Source organism: Nipponia nippon, unplaced genomic scaffold (genome assembly GCF_047370975.1).
Source record: "Nipponia nippon isolate SJK-2023a ecotype South Korea unplaced genomic scaffold, ASM4737097v1 scaffold_4, whole genome shotgun sequence".
Lineage (NCBI taxonomy): Eukaryota > Metazoa > Chordata > Aves > Pelecaniformes > Threskiornithidae > Nipponia > Nipponia nippon.
The window spans coordinates 125,595,490-125,613,205 of record NW_028262358.1 but is presented as its reverse complement, the minus strand read 5'-3'; the positions used below and the strand labels follow the sequence as shown (position 1 = coordinate 125,613,205).

Sequence of the window (17,716 nt, the reverse complement as noted above, 5' to 3'; positions counted from 1 at the left end):
TTTCCCCAGCAGCCCCACAGGTTTCTTAAGCAAAGCTGCCAGCAAAGGGGACCCCACATCTCTCCTTGAGCACCCAGCTCTGCCACCCTGGCCTCTCCCACCCAGGCTGCAAAGGCCTCAGGAAAAATTCATCAAGGCTGTTTGCTTGGGGATCTGGCGAAGCATGGAGAGCATTTCATGGGGCAAGAGCAAAGGCAAAGAGCTCAGCAGGTCCACAGTGGAGAGAGAGGCTAGCTAAGGTGTCGGGGGAATGCGAGCGGGTCCTGCCATGCCCTGCTACTGCTGTCCCACCACACGGCATCTCTGGATGAGACCATGTGCAAGACAGCCAGAGGCTTAGAGGAGGAAAAAAAAACCCCACCCCAAAACCCCCAAAAAGTCAACCTTTAGCAAGCAAAGCGACTTTCCCAGGAGCACAGCCCTGGTCAGTGGCAGAACCAAATGAGATCCTGGGCACCTGGAGAGGCCCGCAGGGCCTTGGCTCTGTCACCCCCGTCGCACCAGAAAGGGGGGACAGGAGAGGAGGCACAGCACCCTCCTTGCCATGGGATTCCCCGAGTTTTTCCTCCCAGTGAGGCCATGCCAGCAGGAGAGAAGTTTCCTGCTCCGTTTGGGACACATCCTGGTGCTATTCCCCCCAGGGCACCCTCCCTTCCCGGGGCGGGGATTGCTCCTCTGCTCTGGTTCCCCGGGACCCACGGCGGGAGCTGAGCACCCAGCTCGGTCCAGACACCTTTGCCTGCGTGCGGCCAAACTGCCGAGCTGCTCCCTGAGCAATCCAAGTCCCCCACGTGCCCCCCAGAAGCTCTCCAGGTTTCTGCCACCGGGTTCAAAGCCCCCCAGGACCGAGCCGCGCACGGAGCCCAGACTCACCGTCCTCGCAGAGGTTCAGTTTGGAAAGCGTCCTTCCCTCGAAGGGCTCCTCAAAGACAGAGCCGTTCTCCCTCTCGTTGAAGGTGTGAAGGTACATGGCTTTGTTCTCCATCCTCCTGCTGCCGGTGGAGCAGAACAGGGACGTGAGATGGTGCTGGGTGGTTACGGTATATCCCGACATGGCAGGGGCCCCATCCTGGCAAATCCTGTACCCTCCGTGGCTCTGCCACCACAGTCCAGCGCAACACGGTGTGGGCTGGGGCAGGGACAGGGACCTGCTGCCAAGGGAGGCTCCTACCACCCACCCATGCCCGACCCCACGCCCTGTGGGTGCCCAGCCCGCTTGGTGTCCACTCCGGGCGTGCCGTGGGTGTCTGTCCTTCCCCAGGACCGGGGAGACAGGGGCTCAGCACACACATGCAAGCCCCCCAGGACTCATTTCACCCCCAGGACTTGGGGTACCCCTGCACCCACACCACCTCTAGATACCCCAGCACCCTGACCGTGAGCCAAGCCTGGGAGCCCCTGTGGGCCCGATCCTGCTGTCGCTGCCTCGCTGGTGGGGAGGTTTGTGTTGGGCTGGTCCCGGGGCCGGGGCCATGCCCGCAGTGAACGCTGGTGGCCCTGGGGAGGTTCTGCCTCCTCTGCCACCGAGGTTTTACCCCAGCACCCGGCCGGGGGATCAGCCCCCAGCCCCCAGCCAGGCTCTGGTGTAGAAGGAGTTAAAAATCAGCCGCTAAGCAGGGTCTGCTGAGCACTCCCAAACTCATCTCCTGCAACTCGCCCAGCTCCAGGTGCTGCGCTCCCTGGGGACCCCCACCTCCTGCCACCCCCCCAGCCCCGTGGGGAGCAGGGATGCCCACTCCCACGGGGGAGGCATCGCCAGGGCTGGCGGCTCCCCACGCAGGGATGCTCAGCAGACCCCGACCCCTCCCGCGGTCTATCCCCGCACCCCATCCCGCTCCCCTCGCCCGGAGCCCCCCGTCCCGCCCCCCTCCTTTCCCCACGGAAAGTTTCCTCCACGCCACTCACCTGCTGAGCAGACCCACGCAGGAGCGAGTTGCCCGTGGCCCCTCGCTCAGTCCCCGGGCTGTGCCATGGTGGCCGGGACAGGGGGGCGAGGAAAGCAAGGGGAGCCCACGACCTCACCGCCAGCTCCCCACGGGCGCAGAAGGGCCCGGCCGCCTCCCATGGGTGGGTGGGGGGGTCCCCACGCGTGGGTGATGCGCGGAGCCGGCGGGGCGGCTGCGGAGCCGAGAGGCTGTGAGCAAGGAGCGCTGGGCCGGGAGGGTTTTGTAGGCGGGGAACGGGAGGGGGGCCGGGCTCCCCACGCCAGCCCCCTCCCACCCACCCACCCACCTCCCGGGGCCGCCCCCGCCGCCCATTCGCCGGCCTCGGGCCGCCCCGGCCGCGGGGAGATGGGGCAGGGGCGGGGGGGCCGGGGCAGGAGCATCCCGGGGGGGGCCGGGCAGGGGCAGAGGGACCGGGGCAGGAACATCCCGGGGGGGGCGGGCAGGGGCAGGGGGGAGCCGGGCAGGGGCAGAGGGACCGGGGCAGGAGCATTCCGGGGGGACCGGGGCAGGAGCATCCCTGGGGGGCCGGAGCATCCCTGGGGAACTGGGGCAGGCGCATCCCGGGGGGGAGCCGGGCAGGGGCAGAGGGACCGGGGTAGGAGCATCCCTGCGGGCCGGGCAGGGGCAGGGGGATTCGGGGCAGAAGCATCCCGAGGAGTCGGGGCAGAAGCATCCCTGGGGGGCCGGAGCATCCCTGGGGATGTGGGGCAGGCACATCCCTGGGGGGAGCCGGGCAGGGGCAGGGGGACCGGGGCAGGAGCATCCCAGGGGGAGCCAGGCAGGAGCATCCCGGGGGGACTGGGGCAGGAGCATCCCTGGGGTGCACTCAGCTTGGGGCAGGGTGGATTTTCCCGGGACTCTGGGGATGCAGTGGTGGGGTGGGCAGCTCTGCCCCTGGGGCAGGAGGGGAGTGCGTGGGTTCGGGCCGTGTCCCAGCTCCAGTGGGTCTCCACGCCTTTCGCTGCCCAATTCCCAACCAGCTCAGCCCACGGTGGGCAGGAGCAACCGCAGCCCCCGGAGAGGGGAGAGGTGCTTGTCCCCCACTGCTCCTCTGGGGAGGAAGATTTAAGGTGCTGCTGCTAATCCCTTGCTGCCTGTGGGTGCTGCCTGCTCCCCACTGCAGCCTGCAGCTAGCCCAGGCCGCTCGGGCTCATAGCCCCGTCCCCAGGACCCCCTGTCCCCACCCCGGTCCTGGAGCAGAGCGGAGCACCTTCCAGCATCTCTGCAGGGAGCAGGACCAAGACCTAGACCTGGAAAAAGGATGGCAAGACCTGGGGGGAGAAGGGCAAGCGCTCCTCGCCCAGGGGCATCTCCAGCCATGGTGCTGTCCTGAGGACGCACATCACTTCTTCCATCAGGAGGAAAGCTCTCCAGGGGCGCAGCCACATGGCTGCAGGTCTTCTCCCACCACGGTGCAATGTGAATCCATGGCAGCTGCCACCCCTGACCAAGGCTTCTCCTTGGGACACCTACCAAGGGCACCCCGAAGGTCTGGGAGAAGGAAGGACAACACAGTCCAGGTCTGAACAGCTTGGGGTAAGGCTCTGACCGCTGAGCTGCCTTTCCTCTCCGAAAGGCCAAAAGCATCATCGAAGCGTGCTCCGTTCAGACCTGGCCAAACATCTGCAAACGTTGCCTCAACGAAAGCAAAGCTGCAGCAAATAAAGGCAATTATTGTAGAGTATTCCCAAGGTTTCATCTTAATACAAAACACCCGACCAAGCAGTCCGCTTACTTCTTTTGCATTAAAAAAACCCCCCAACAGTCACGTGAAAGCCAAAAAGATTAATATTTTATTAGATTTCAGGTAATTTCCAGCAGAGTTGCCCTTTTGCATCTTTACAGCCTTCCCTTCTTATACGCCACGCAATAAATTTGCCGTTGGACGGTTCTGGGTTTGATTCAGGCGTAGGTGAGTCTCGCTCTGCTGGCTTCTACTGGAAAACTGAAATGCAGGAGGAAAAAAGGGATTTACCTGTATAAAAAGAGTATCAAAACTATGCATAAGCTACAACTAACTCTTAGGATAAATGCAATTCAACTCATACAGGTTATCTATCGCCCTATTTCCTAAAAGACGGTCAACGAAGCAGCTGAGGCACCTCCAGTGCTCACCAAAGAAGGCCAGCACGGTGCAAAGCCCCTTTGCGAGGGGCTGGCAGATGGGACGTGGGACCTACAAGAGATCCGCACCCTCACGGGTCCTTGCGAGCCTGCGTTTAAGCTACAGAATCTAACCCGTAACGTCTCCAAAATTCCCATTCGCGTGATGGTCAACACAGGAAAGCAAGGAACTGATCGGTTAAAAGCAATTAAGGCTAAAAGCCAAAATAAAAATAATTTTTTTAAATGAAAAAAAAGCAAAGAAAGACTCTTGCAGGTCTTTTTGGTCAGTCCAGCTGCCACAGGGATTTTGGCAAAGCCTGGATTTCCTGGCATTCCTTCTGGAAAACTGCAAGGGGAAGAGCAAAATGAAACAGATTTTGTTGTTGGCCTCTTTTTTTTTGGTAGAAGGGGAAGAAAATTAGAACATATTCAGTGGAAATGAATGGGAACACGCAATTATGCTCAGCGGTCATGGACCCCAGCTGGTTATTTAGGAATATATGGTGGGAAAAGACACACCGCACCCCAAATCTGTCCCCAAGCCTTCTCCCACCCACCAGACATCCCAGAGAGGAGAAGTTGGCCCATACCTGGCAGCACGTTGGTCCCACGGATGAAAGATGAGGCTGAGCATGTTGGAAAAGTCCTTCTCCAGCATCTTGGTGAGATGCTCCTGCAGAGGACAACAGTGTCAAATGACAGAGCCGTTAAGCTCCAGGAGCTCCCAGTTTGCACTATTGGTTGGGACTGCCAAGGTTGTGATGGCAGCTTTGGCCTGGGCATACCCAAAAAAAAACACAACCAAAAAAAAGGGGGAGAGATGAGCAAGTTGCTGAGGCCCGTAAGTCAATTAGAAGCTTTGCCTAAGTCAATGAATAATGGTGAGGTATTTTTGGCTTGCTCGGTGACTGGACAAAGTCATGCCGTCTTAGGTTTCTTGGGGAAGAAGAAGGACCTGATTGCTTCCCGGACCAGGTTGCCTGCAGCTGAGTTTCCCAGATGAGTTTCATGGGGATGTTTGAGAAGAGACCAGACAAGGTTAGGTGACAGTAAACATTTCACCGGACGTGTGTGTCACTGAGGGAATGAAGCCAAGATGTCCTGCGATACAAAAAGTTCTTTAGAGTTGTTTTATCAAGGATGAGAGTTGGGTCGTCTTGTCCTGTTAAGCCAAAAGCATGGCTTATGAGATCTTGCTTCTTCGTGTTTATTTGGCTTTCGCAAGAGAATTAGCTCATTTTTTGCTTGGCTTCTACTAAACAATGAGTGACGACTTAAAAAATTTCAAAATTCCTGGTGGCAACTTTTATGTAACTGCCCAGAAAAAACAAAACAAAACAAAAAAGCCCCATCTTTTTCTGCTCTTTTATACATCCCTTCGTGATCTTTTTGTTCCTGGATTCCCAGGTCATTCCTGCTTGTCTCAACGTAGGGAAAAGACAGCTAGAACCCCTCTGCCTCTGCTTCGTCCTCCCCGCAGCCTCCTTCGGCCACTAGCAGCCATAAAATAAAGATCTCTGCAGGATGATGCATCCTGTCCTAAAACAGGTAGGGCTAAAACTACCTCCTGGAGAGCCTCTCCTTCACCGGCGAGAAGAGGAGAAACCCAAACCACCAGCTCAGCTCAACGATGGGTCTCCCATGCCTTGCCCCACGCCCCCAGCCAGTGCCTTAGCAAGAAAGCCAAGCATCCACCCCAGACAAAACCCAGGCACAGCGGAGCTCGTGGAGGAAAATGGCAGGGCTGCCTTCGTTTTGGTACTTGTCCCCAGCTGAGGACCATCTCCTTGAAGAAGAGCATACGGCTGCAGGGACATGCGATGCCCCTCCCCGACCTCATCCCGGGACTGCAATATTCTTGCTTTCTTTGCAGGATTCCTGCTGAAGAACAAGTCCTGGAAGAACTTGCTACTGGGTGGGAGGAGATCAGGCTCTGGCCCGGGGCATGACCTTGTTCGCCACCATCCCTGTCCAGTGCACTTAGAATATCTCAAGTTGGAAAGGACCCATAGGGATCATCGAGTCCAACTCCCTGCTCCTCGCAGGACTACCTAAAGACTTCCCAAGACCTGGCTAATCCTGCCAACATGTAACTGTGGAGCAACCTGGGCAAGTCTCTGACCACCCGCTTGAGGCATGGCATCTCTTTAACATCCCCGGGCTTTACAGGACATCAAAATCATATTGCTCAGCTAACGTAACACTGAGTAAGCAGCAAGAATACACCATCTCTTACTCATAGACCTCAACGAATTTGTCAATGATGTCTACGAATGATAGAAACCGAGCTGATGGTGAAGGCAATTGCAGGATAGAAAATGAAATCAACTTATGCAGCCCCAGAGAAAGCTTCAGGCTTGTGCTGCTCACCAGGAAGATCTTGTCCAGGTTTCTCTTGGATGCACCTCTTGCAGACTTCACCCCCCTCAGAGAGAGGGACTTCCATCTGGGCAAAGACCTGACTTCTCCAGCTCCTGGATCTTGACTTTCACGTACTCACCCGTCCCGTCCTGCTGGAGGGGCTGATCCTGCAAGAGCGGGACAGCACAACCCTTGTCACAGCTGCCTGGTGCGATGTCAACGTGCTCCGGCGTTTTTCTCCCTGGAAACTCCCGGGCAGCTCAAAGTTAAACCAGGACTGCAGAGGCGAAAGCAACGGAATTATCCCTCTTCATGCAATAAATCCCTGTTTAGCTCAATCCAGTGTACAGGGAATGGCTTTGCACTTGTTTCCCGAGAAGGATGAGGGTGCTGGCTACCTAGCTCAATGATCAGAGGAGGATTGAGAAGGCAGCAGCGTGCAGAGGCAACGGCCAGGACGAGCACTGCTCTGCTGGAGACTACAGCCACCCATACCGTGTCGTACTGGATGCAGTTGTAAACATCCATCAAGGAGAAAAACCCAAGAATCTCCTCCATATAATCTTGTATCAGGTTTCTCCTCATGTTCAGGTGGAGCTTCCTGACGTGGTCTCTCAGCCTGGAGACTTCTGAAACAGAATAAAAAGGCGACATATCAAATACTGGGGAGCAGGATTTTCCATCCCCATAGGTGAGCACAGGAGAGGACATCGGTCCTATTTGTGATCCAAAGCTTCCAGGTTTTTTGTCCATATCAAGATCCCAGATTTCTTTAGGAAAAAAAGAGACTGCGCTCCCAGTAAAGCACAGCTTGAAAACGCAGCCAAAGAGCAACCAGGCTACGGGAGAGGGAGAGGCTGAGGCGTCCCCACCGCAAGCCTTCGGGAAGAGGACTCTTGGGGATGAGAGCTGGTCCTGCCTTTGGGCAGGGGGATGGGTGAGGCCGTGGACAACCCTCCCAGACCTGCACACAGCCAAAATGAAGAGAAATGGAGAAAAGCAATGGAAAGCGATGCTGGAAAAGCAACCTGGAGTAACTCCTGGCTGGCTGGGAAAGGGCAGTAAGCCAGGTCATGCATACAATTAAGGCCTCTTGCTAATTTGAGGGAGAGCCAGGCGACACGTCCATGAGATGATAAAACATTTATCTTGTTGCTGGTGGGGAAAATCCACTTTTTGGCAAGGTGGAAGGGGTCAAAGGGTTAGGACAAACTGCAGCATCTCAGCCGGACGCCTCGGCCCCTTGGGCAGCTCCGGGGAAGATCAACGCTTCTTGAGCAAGGAGCAAAGAGCCCACGCACCCCCAGGGGAGCTGCTGAGGGGCACTGGTTGGAAACGGGGGGTCCCAGTGCGTCCCACCGCCTGCCCGCCTGCCTCCGGATCACGCTTGCACGTTGCAAGTGGGTGAGAAGGAGACAGGGAACAGGAACAAATGCATCGCACAGGGGTCATGATTTTGAGGAATTTAAGACACAGGGATTCATACCCTGACACCTTCGGGGGTGAGGCTCGTGCACCGTACCAGAGCCCGGAATCCAGCTTACGCCTCCCGATCTAACAGGGATCTGAGTAATAAGAATAAATATCCTCCTGGCAGGCAGGCAGGCAGGCAGGCAGGCAGGCAAGTCATCCTCATAACAGCACACTGACTTGGAACAAATTCCTGCACTTTTATTCCTTTCCCACCGCTAATGGAAAGCAAAGCCAAGCCGGCGGTAGATGGGGCGCTGCGAGCACCGGCAGCGGGGAAGCCGAGCTGTGGGGCACGCGTAGCCACCACAGTCCCTGTCTCCTCTTCTGTGAGAACCCCAGAGTCCCATGAGGACCTCAGAGTCCCAGTGCTCTTGGGCACTGATGGTGAAAACCAGGTCTGACTTCTGCAGCATCTCCAAGTTGCTTGGTAGCCTCTTCTAAAGCCCATGACCGTGCAATACTTACGGAGCAAGCCCTAAAGCAGCGCAAGGATGCTCATGCCGCTGCACATCACCGCGGTGGCTTGGGTACTGGAGGGCACCTCCAGCCCACCCTGGTCCCCCCAGGGACCTCGCTGGGCTTCGCCATGGACCTGCTCTGCTTCAAACCTCCCTCACGTTTCCAGTTCTCATCCTTTGTGCCCTCTGCCATCGGCTTTGCTCTAGGGACCTCTTTGCCTCTTTGTTTGTTTGGCGATGCGAAGGCCGTGTGAATATTTACACTGTGGGCAAACGCTGGGACAACCGGGCGTCGTGGAAAGGGTGATGAGCTTCACTCGCAAGAGAGAAGCAACAGTCTATTTTATTGATATAAAACAGTGAGTTAACAAAGTTCAATGGTAAATGCGACAGTGGTTTAAGAAGATTCGATGGAAAGGCACACTTGAGGATGGTAGATTTAGACTAAACACAAGAAAAAATTTTTCACGATGAGGATGGTGAAACACTGGCCCAGGTTGCCCAGAGAGGTGGGAGATGGCCCATCCCTGGACACGTTCAAGGCCAGGTTGGATGGGGCTCTGAGCACCCTGGTCTGGGTGAAGATGTCCCTGCCCATGGCAGGGGTGGGACTGGGTGGCCTTTGGAGGTCCCTTCCATCCCAAAGCATTCTGTGATGCTATGATTTACTGCATAGAGGACAAAACTGTTAAGGAGACCCTCCCGTTGAGTCATGAGGTTCAGAGAGGAGCCCCTTGGGTTCTAAACTACCTTCTCGGAGAGGAGTCTAGGCGCACTGGTGGTTATCGCTTGAGCGGGATGGGGGGAGCACACCACCACGTCAGACTGCAGCAACATCTGCTCCAGCTTCTGCTTGGTGCATGGCCTGGATGCGTGAGGCTGTGAGCTCCACCACCAAGGTGGGACATGGACCAAAGCACAAGCAAGTGTTTGGGGACAACGGGAGGTCACCCGTAGGCAGCTGGAGGTGAAAAATGCCATTTTTAAGGCAGAATCAGCCAGGAAACAGCTACCAGGAGCTGCCGCTGTGGGAGCCCCTCAGAGGAACGAAAAGCAGCAGCGCAGGTTTATGGAAAACACAAACCAGGATGATCTATAAATGCATAAACTAAATAGCTCCCCCCACACACATATATGAAGAGCTTACAAAAGTATCTCCACATGTTTTTTTTCTCATTCCCTGCTTATCACTTGGCCTCTATAACCCCAGAGCTTCATCTTTAGTATATGCCTATATTGTATGTATGTGGAGCGATATACATTTAGAGCAACGGTGTTTAGCTCATGCTAGATGTGAAGTCATCGTGCTTTTATAATGAAAATACTTTGTGGTGCTCAAGGTAAAGCAGCTAAGAAGCACTTAACAAATCCCAAGCAAACATCTCCCAACATAGAAAAGGGTCACGGTCTAACAGCCCTTTTTTATCCGGGTATGTGATGTTTCAAAGGCTGTTTGTGCTGTCATGGTCCAGCTTTCTAAAGCAGAGAAAGCTTTGTAGGTGCCCATTTATTTGCCTCGTATCTGCGTGTATTTATACCCGTGGTGGTGCTGCTGCGTGGTCCTGCAGATAGTGCAGGAAAGGATGAGACAGAGCAGATCGCCTCTGCATTTAATTAAGGTATTCAGGCGCAAGTCAGTGACTGAGGGGCTTTATAACAGCACAGAAGAGGCTAACAGTTGGACTCGATGATCTTAAGGGTCTTTTCCAACCTAAATGATTATATGATAACCCATGCAATGCCCACAGGACAGCACGACACTTCCAGGTGCCCAAATAGTTTGGTAAAACTGGCCACAAAACATTAACTAGGTTGGAAGTTCAAATGTTGTTATTTATGTTTTCACGGCAAATAGAAAGAAAAAAGAACCTGTCATATTTAATGGGAAAAGACACATGTGTAAACATTAGCACCGTAACTGATGCACTTGATACCAAAATTAAAAATAATAGTGGTCAACGGCTCGATGTCCAGATGGAGACCAGTGACGAGTGGTGTCTCTCAGGGGTCCGTACTGGGACCAGTGCTGTTCAATAACTTCATCAGTGACGCAGACAGCGGGATCGAGTGCACCCTCAGCAGGTTTGCAGGTGACACCAAGCTGAGGGGTGCGGTCGACACGCCTGAGGGACGGGATGGCATCCAGAGGGACCTGGGCAGGCTGGAGAGGTGGGCCCGTGTGAACCTCATGGGCTCAACGAGGCCAAGGGCAAGGTCCTGCACCGGGGTCGGGGCAACCCCCGGTATCAGCACAGGCTGGGGGACGGAGGGATGCAGAGCAGCCCTGCCGAGAAGGACTTGGGGGTGCCGGGGGATGGAAAGCTGGCCACGAGCCGGCAATGTGCGCCGGCGGCCCAGAAAGCCAAGCGTCTCCTGGGCTGCATCCCCCGCAGCGTGGGCAGCGGGGCGAGGGAGGGGATTCTGCCCCTCTGCCCCGCTCTGGGGAGACCCCCCTGGAGCCCTGCCTCCAGCTCGGGGGTCCTCAGCACGGGAAGGAGATGGAGCTGTTGGAGCGGGGCCAGAGGAGGCCACCAAAATGGTCAGAGGCTGGAGCAGCTCTGCTGGGGAGAAAGGCTGAGAGAGCTGGGGGGGTTCAGCCTGGAGAGGAGGAGGCTGCGGGCAGAGCTGATTGCGGCCTCTCCGTGCTTAACGGGGGCCTACGAGAAAGGTGGGGACAGGCTTTTTAGCAGGGCCAATAGCAATAGGACAAGGGGGAATGGTTTTAAACTAAAAATAAACTAAAATAGCATCTGTGCGTGCATGATGCTATTTTGGAGAGAAACCAGATACTGAAAACCAAAAAGGGCAGAGCAATAAAGGAAAAGATGCAGGTAGAGTCATTTATAGAGACTTTGCTGGCTGGGAAGGATTATTCATGGAATCACAGAATCACAGAATCATGGAATCACAGAAGGGTTTGGGTGGGCAGGGACCTCCAAAGGCCACCCAGTCCCACCCCTGCCATGGGCAGGGACATCTTCACCCAGACCAGGGTGCTCAGAGCCCCGTCCAACCTGGCCTTGAATGTGTCCAGGGATGGGCCATCTCCCACCGCTCTGGGCAACCTGGGCCAGGGCCTCACCGCCCTCAGCACAAACAATTTCTTCCTTCTGTCCGGTCTGAATGCAGACCACTGGAGCAGAAGCAAATATCAGGGGAGTTTTCTCCTTGCTAGATACAGCAATTCCACCACCAGCACCTCCCAAAGGAGCTAATTCTGCAGCATGGCCTCTGCTCTCTGTCATCCTTACCCTTCCCTCGTTTCCCTGCTCCAAACCCTGGCCAGCATATTCCAAAGTGGGAGAAGCTCCCAGGGAGCTCTGCAGGAGATGGCACACAGCTCTCCGCTCGCTCCTGGCTTCTGTTCCAGGAGACCCTGTGGGACCTCCCTCTACTTTGCTGCAAGCTATAATCCCTCCTCTGATATCTCCATGGGATGCCAAGAAGGACAGCTGATTTTCCTTGTGGAAGGAAGCTGTCAGAGAGCCAAACCTGCTTTACACACCCCTCTGGATCAATCCAGGTAGGCAATTCCCAGTTTTATTTTTCTCTCTAGAAACAAGCCTCCACCAAACCCTGTGAGCATGGCTAAACCTTGGAGCTAGAGTTGTATTATTTGCAAAGTTCCCATTATTTCTACTCAATGCAGTTTGGTGGAGAAGATATCCAGGGCCAAGGGGCTCTTCTCCTAGGGAGCAATCAAAATGAGGTGCTACAGGCATGGGGACGAGGATGGGATGCTCTGGCTCCTCGGACAGCACCAAGATCACTCCATCAGGCTCCGGGGACCGCATTCTCCATAGAAATGGCCACGGCTATGCGCTGCTGCAGCCTTCATGCCTCTCTTCCCTCCGCAGGGCTATGATCCCTCTCCAAAACGTGCCGTGTTTTAGGCATGTCTCTGGCCTGCCCTGGTGCTGGCACGCACTCATGGCTTCTTGTACTCACAGTTTTTAAGAGCCTTGTGTTCCTCCTGCAGCATTCTCGGTCGCTTTTGGGGTATTGCAGCTGTATTTTCACCTTCTGCACCTTTTCACCTTGAAAGGACATCCTCATTATCACAGCCTCACCAGGTGTGGGTAGAGTTGTAAAGCCTCATAGTAAATAATCTAAGCTCTCTTATCACCGACGTTGAGAGAAATCAGTCTCCGAAGCCTGAATTCAATGTGTATAGGGATGAAAGTCAAATCACCCAGGTCTGGATATTTGAGCTCATTATCCTCATCATCCCTGGAGGTAAGGTCTAGGTGGTGGCTCACCTGCCCTGGGGTAGATGTCTACTTCAGGGCAGGCAGCTGCCTAAACTCTGCTGCCCATTCTCACCGGAGCTGCAAGGGGCATCCCAAGAGCCAGGCTGGCCAGCACAGCTCTTCGTGCCCAAAATGCATGGGTGTCAAAATTCCTCCACTTTGAAAGTCTTTTCCTAGCCAGCTTTCTCTAATCAGCCTTGACGCGCACCTGAATTCAGGACTCCAAAATCCCTGAGGACAGCCTTTGCCCGAGGGGGGAGACTGCAGCAAACCTTGGGTCAGCCCCAAAGTCCCCTTAGCCAGGCAAATCGCTCCTGGCTGGGGTTTTTGTTGGATATTTAAGGGAAGAGCAGAAAGAGCAGAGCAGGATCGGCATGACGGACACGCTACCACAAGGGTAGCTCCCTAAAATGAATGGTATAGTTGGGTGAAGAAACCCCCGTGCAGGCATCCCATCCCCACTCCCCCTGCGGTGATCGCATGCTTTGTCCCCAAGCAAAGCGGAGAAACTCCAAAAAGCCAATTCCTCTGTTAGGAAATGCAGTTTAAAAGATGCCGTGACTTCCCAGGTCCTGGCATCCAGCTAAAATTGGAAAGCTTTATCCTCCAGAAATCTGCAAGCGAGTGAAAGCAGAATAATTTGGCGTGAGGTGGTGTGGAGGACAGGGGGGAGAGCAGCAGAAGCTTGGGGAAGGTCCCCTCCCGTGCTTGCTGAAGCAGAGCAGCTGGTGGCACTGGTTGCCCTCTCACCTTGAGCCTCTGCCATTTCGGTTGACTTGTCCCAACGTCTTCATCATCCCCAGGTTGTCCCTGGTTTTCTACAACCAGACTGTGCTCAGAGGAGCGGTGGTAAGACCTCAAAGACGTCTGTATTTGAAGAACCGCTTGAGGGAGAAAAAGAAGATAATTAAGACATTTTCCAGCCAATGTCACTCGCTCAGGTGCTGGAACGTGACCAGAGGTCACCGCTCACCCCTTCGATGGCTGGTCCTAGCACAGGACAGCTTCGTTAGCCAAGGAAGCCTCCAGCGCAGCTGCCCTCGGGTGCTGGATCAGCAGCAGAGCAGGGGAAATGATTTTATACCCTATGAAAGTCAGGAGGGTGGTACAGATATGCAAGATTTGGGGATGAAAAGCCAGGAGAAGGCTTGCTCCTTGATGTGGGCCAGCCAGGAGATGACCGTGCTCGGCTGGGGGTCCAGAAGACCCGTGGCCAAGCATCCCCACTGCCTCCAAGCCCACCCTGGGATGCTTGAAGCTCGGACCCCCCCCCAGCAATTTGGCTGCTTGGCTTTTGGCCGAGGTACGAAGGCAGGGTCAGCCCTGGAGCTGCTTTCAGCCAGCAGAAAGCTGGGCCGGGCTGGTTCCCCACCTGGGAAGCATCCAGGGGAGCAAAACCAGCTCACAGGGGCTCGGCCATCAATTGTTCCCACCCCACACAAGAGCCATGCAGCAGTGTCCCCAGCCCAAAAAAGACATTTATGGGCTCCTTTCTCATTGCACTGTAGAAAGGGCTCTAGGGCTTAATTAAACCTACCCAGGGCTGCTCTTTGGCCAGAGCCCACCCATCCAGCCACGGCCAATCTGCTAAACTCTCTCCTCTCCAAAGCAGCCCTGGGACAGGGGGTTTTGGTCGGGACCCCCACGCCGTACCTGGGCACAGCATCCCGCCGTGACTAACGGGCCATACCCAGCCTTAGCACTAATTAATTCAAACCAGAAACTCGACACAGACACTCGTTTACCACACTGGTTAATTATCAACGGGCCCACGCTTCCCACAACACAGCGAGGGGCTTCCCACAAGGATACTGCCCAGCTTTTTCCCCGGGTTTGCTTTTGCACTCCTGTCCTCCCCATTTAGCTTTTTCTTCAGATATTTCTCCATCTCCCATGAGCTTTTCCTTCACAATAAAAGTGTTGTCCTCGCCGTTAAATCCCCCCTGCGAGGCTGGTTCCCGAGCAGCTCTTTGGGACCAGTTTCATCCAAGCGCATCTTTCACAGCAGCAAAGTATAAGCAAGTTTCTTCTGAATGTTTTAATTTTACTGGCAAAATCCAAAGTATCAAAAGAGAGAAAAGCGTGGCAGGTAAAATCAGGATACATTTGGCATCTAAGCATGGTGGGTTATGGGGTGAAAGGCTCGTCTCCACCAGCATGAAGGAGCACAGACGTGTGATGGCTGGGGGGACCCCAATAACCTCGTCAAAGACACGGACACCCCAATCCCGCTCCTCCTGGGAGAGCATCAGCCCCGCGGTCCAGGGTGATACCCGTGACGAGGAGTCAAGGTCAGAGCAACCTTGGGATGGAGGGTCACCGCTGAAGGGTGTGGGACTCATTGTGGCACGCAGGGGAAAGGTGCTTGGGGATGGCACGGGGCTCTTACTTACGCAGTATCATCAAATGCATACAAAATACCTCAGAAATGCTTTTCTAAGGGGGAAAAATTCACCTGAGGTCATTGCTTCTGAACCCACAGAGTAAAGAGAGCAAGCCACCGACATGGATAATAAAACCGAATCATCCAAGAGGATCCCTGCAGCACTCCAAGCATCTCTGGCTGACCGCAGGTTCTCATGAATGGTGTAGGTGAAGAACTCATTCTGCAAGTCTGCAAAAAAAAAAGAGGAGTCCATTAAAGACATCTGGTTCATGGTAAGTGTCGCCTTTCCTTGCTCCTGAAATGATCTACCATACTCACCGAGTTCATATCTCCTATGGGGTTTGGTTCTTTGGTGTTTAAAGCTTGGGAACTGGAGCACAGCAAGAGAAAGGTGACTTGCATGAGAGTGGGCAGCTTTTGGGCAATGCCACAGCTGGCAAGGCCTGGTGTCCTGTTGCCTTTCCCTGCCGTACCTCCAAAACAAGGGTGCAGGACTGTTTTGCACAGGACTGTTACACCAGGACTGTTTTGTGCAGGACCTGGGGCTGCAGGCACTGCACAAATCATCCCCCCCGAGCTGCTGCACCAGGACCGTACCTGGCAGCTTGCTGCTGAGTTGGTCCCATGGGCCAAAGGCGAGGCTGAGCACGTTGGGGAAGTCCTTCTCCATCTTCTTGATGATCTCCACCTGCAGCCATCACACGGCCGAGCACGTGAGCAGGGGACAGGGCTTGGAGCCCCTCACCCCGCCGGCCCCCCAGGCCCCCCTGTTACTGCTGCTGGGGCTGTGGAGCTCTCAGATGCAGAGGCAGCAGCTTTGAGCTACTCTAAAGCCCAAATCGTTATTAATTTGAGGATAGGAGCGATGTAGGTGCCAATTATAGATGACAACTGCTAGTCAAGTCAGATGTTTGTGGGCAGACCCTCAAGTACGGGGCTCAGACCCACATCAGTGCCTTGAGCTAAGTTGGTCAACACTGGTGAGCAGCCGTAATGGATTAATGACATTAATAATGCTTCTGGGCTTCACTGGAGATGACTCTTGCCGCGAAAGCAATGCCAGTGGTGGCCTCCCAGTGTCCGTGAGAGCCTGCTGATGCCAACGTCTCGCAAGGAGATGCCTTCACGTTACCACACACGTGTTCACCAGATCCTTTTTTGAGACATTGTCCTCTACCCCCAAACACTGCCCATGGCTGTAGAGAGGTCCCCAAGGAAGAAGAAGGTGCACAACTTACCTTCAGGTCCTGGAAGTGCCTTCTCATGCCCGCCTGCGCATTTTCAAACATTCCCCTTTCCAACTCTCTCTTCACACCCTTGCTAAAGATGGTTTCCATCCTCCTGTAGGCTTGTACCCCGCTTTGCCTGGCAGCATCTGTTGGTAAAGTGGCGATTGTCCCACTGAGATCCCGACCCAAGATGCCCATGGGGAGGAGGGCCAGCGGTGTGGTCTGGGAAAGGAAAACGCAGTGCTTTGCACCTCATTGGAGGCAACCCATCTCCAGGACACTTTCCTGCTTAGGCTTGGCTAACCGGCCCAGCAGTCCCTTTCCAGAATTAACTGATCAAGTAATGAAGGTGTCTTCCTAAAGCAAACAGGAGCTGGGTTTTCAACTTTTTCGTTTTCTGAGTGTGCCACCTACTGATGGGAAAGGAAGGCAGCAACGAGTTCACGAGCTCATTACTTTAGGATGCTAAAGGAGACACGAAGGATGTCCTTCAAAGACAGACAACTAAGAATGAATTAATTCTAGAAAAAAAAAAACCAACATAGTTTGCAAGAATTAGTGAATTAGAGTAAAACAGGCAGTTAATTTTCTGTATTTGAGCATGACCTACTTTGGACTTCAGAAATCTCTGATTTGATGACCAAGTAATCCTTTTGCCCTGTGGATTTCTTGGATTTCTTGTGGATTTGCTTGGCCAGAACACCAGGTTTGTTAGCTGACCTTGGACATGACTCCAGCATCTTGCCTTGAGTGACCTGAGCTCATGAAGAGCTGCGGCCTACCCACCCTGGTGCCAGCCGATGCCTCTAGAAGTCAAAGCACATCTGCCCATGAATGGGTGGTCATCGTCCATCAAGGGCAACCCCAGAGACATCATCGCTGGTGCCCGTCATCCTGGCTCCTGCACACCAGCAATCCTGGCCATGCCACCAGACACCCAGGCCGTGGTTCTTGTGAAGCTGCGGGGAGAGGATACTTGGGGAAACCACGGCAGGGGTGAACGGGAGAGGGTCAAACCAAGCAGCGTCCCAGGTTTTGGGGATCAGTGTCACTCTCCTCTCCCATAAAATCTTGCACTTGCTTCCTACGTGGCCCCGCAGGGCAGGGAGGCTGCATGGTGCTGGGATGGCATCCCTCTAAAAGCATTGTTGACTTGCTGTCTGTCTGTCCTGGCCATCCTGAGGAAGCCTGCCGCTCCTCTCAAGAAACTCACGTCCCTTTCCCCATCTCTTGGCGATGCAAGCGAGGCTCAGACCGGCGCCGTTCAGGGCAGGGACGGTTTTTAGGAGAGGAGGGACAGGAGCACAGGCATCGCCCCGCTGGATCTGGACGAGCATCTCCTGCAGGTTTTGGCAGCGTGGGGCAGCTGCAGTCCCACCTGGGAGAGGACATAGCCCATCTGCTCATGCATGGCTTCCCTTGCACCGACACGAGCCAGTCTGGGGTGGACCTGGCAGGCAGCCTCTTCTTCCCAAAATCTGCCTGCATGCCTGTGCGAGGGGAGATG

General features: G+C 54.8%; 2 protein-coding genes across 13 annotated transcripts in view; both read right to left on the bottom strand.

The window, feature by feature from the left end:
* The window catches only part of SCARA5 (scavenger receptor class A member 5), a 38,270-nt gene extending 36,197 nt beyond the window's left edge, over positions 1-2,073 (bottom strand). For both annotated transcript variants that reach the window (XM_087775034.1, XM_087775035.1), the window contains exons 1-2: positions 1,906-2,073; positions 874-992 (exon numbers count right to left, since the gene is read on the bottom strand). In XM_087775034.1, the coding sequence (XP_087631160.1) occupies positions 874-985 (112 nt within the window). In that variant the 5' untranslated portion in view covers positions 986-992; positions 1,906-2,073. The remainder of the gene's footprint in view (positions 1-873; positions 993-1,905) is intronic.
* A 1,712-nt stretch (positions 2,074-3,785) lies between these two features.
* NUGGC (nuclear GTPase, germinal center associated) lies at positions 3,786-17,596 on the bottom strand. Of its 11 annotated transcripts, none has more exons than XM_087775460.1 (9): positions 16,219-17,596; positions 15,578-15,668; positions 15,050-15,208; positions 13,345-13,478; positions 12,293-12,499; positions 6,812-7,042; positions 6,423-6,690; positions 4,643-4,725; positions 3,786-3,891 (listed from the first exon to the last, which is right to left on the bottom strand). In XM_087775460.1, the coding sequence occupies exons 1-5, from the start codon at positions 16,405-16,407 to the stop codon at positions 12,467-12,469; spliced, it is 606 nt and encodes a 201-aa protein (XP_087631586.1). In that variant the 5' UTR covers positions 16,408-17,596; the 3' UTR covers positions 3,786-3,891; positions 4,643-4,725; positions 6,423-6,690; positions 6,812-7,042; positions 12,293-12,466. The 11 variants fall into 11 exon arrangements, with proteins under 11 accessions (XP_087631586.1, XP_087631593.1, XP_087631585.1 ...); XM_087775467.1 differs by lacking the exons at positions 3,786-3,891; positions 4,643-4,725 and adding an exon at positions 4,790-5,153 and having other exon boundaries at positions 16,219-16,381; positions 16,461-17,596; XM_087775459.1 differs by lacking the exons at positions 3,786-3,891; positions 4,643-4,725 and adding an exon at positions 4,790-5,153 and having other exon boundaries at positions 16,219-16,431; positions 16,820-17,596.
* Positions 17,597-17,716: the final 120 nt, after the last annotated feature.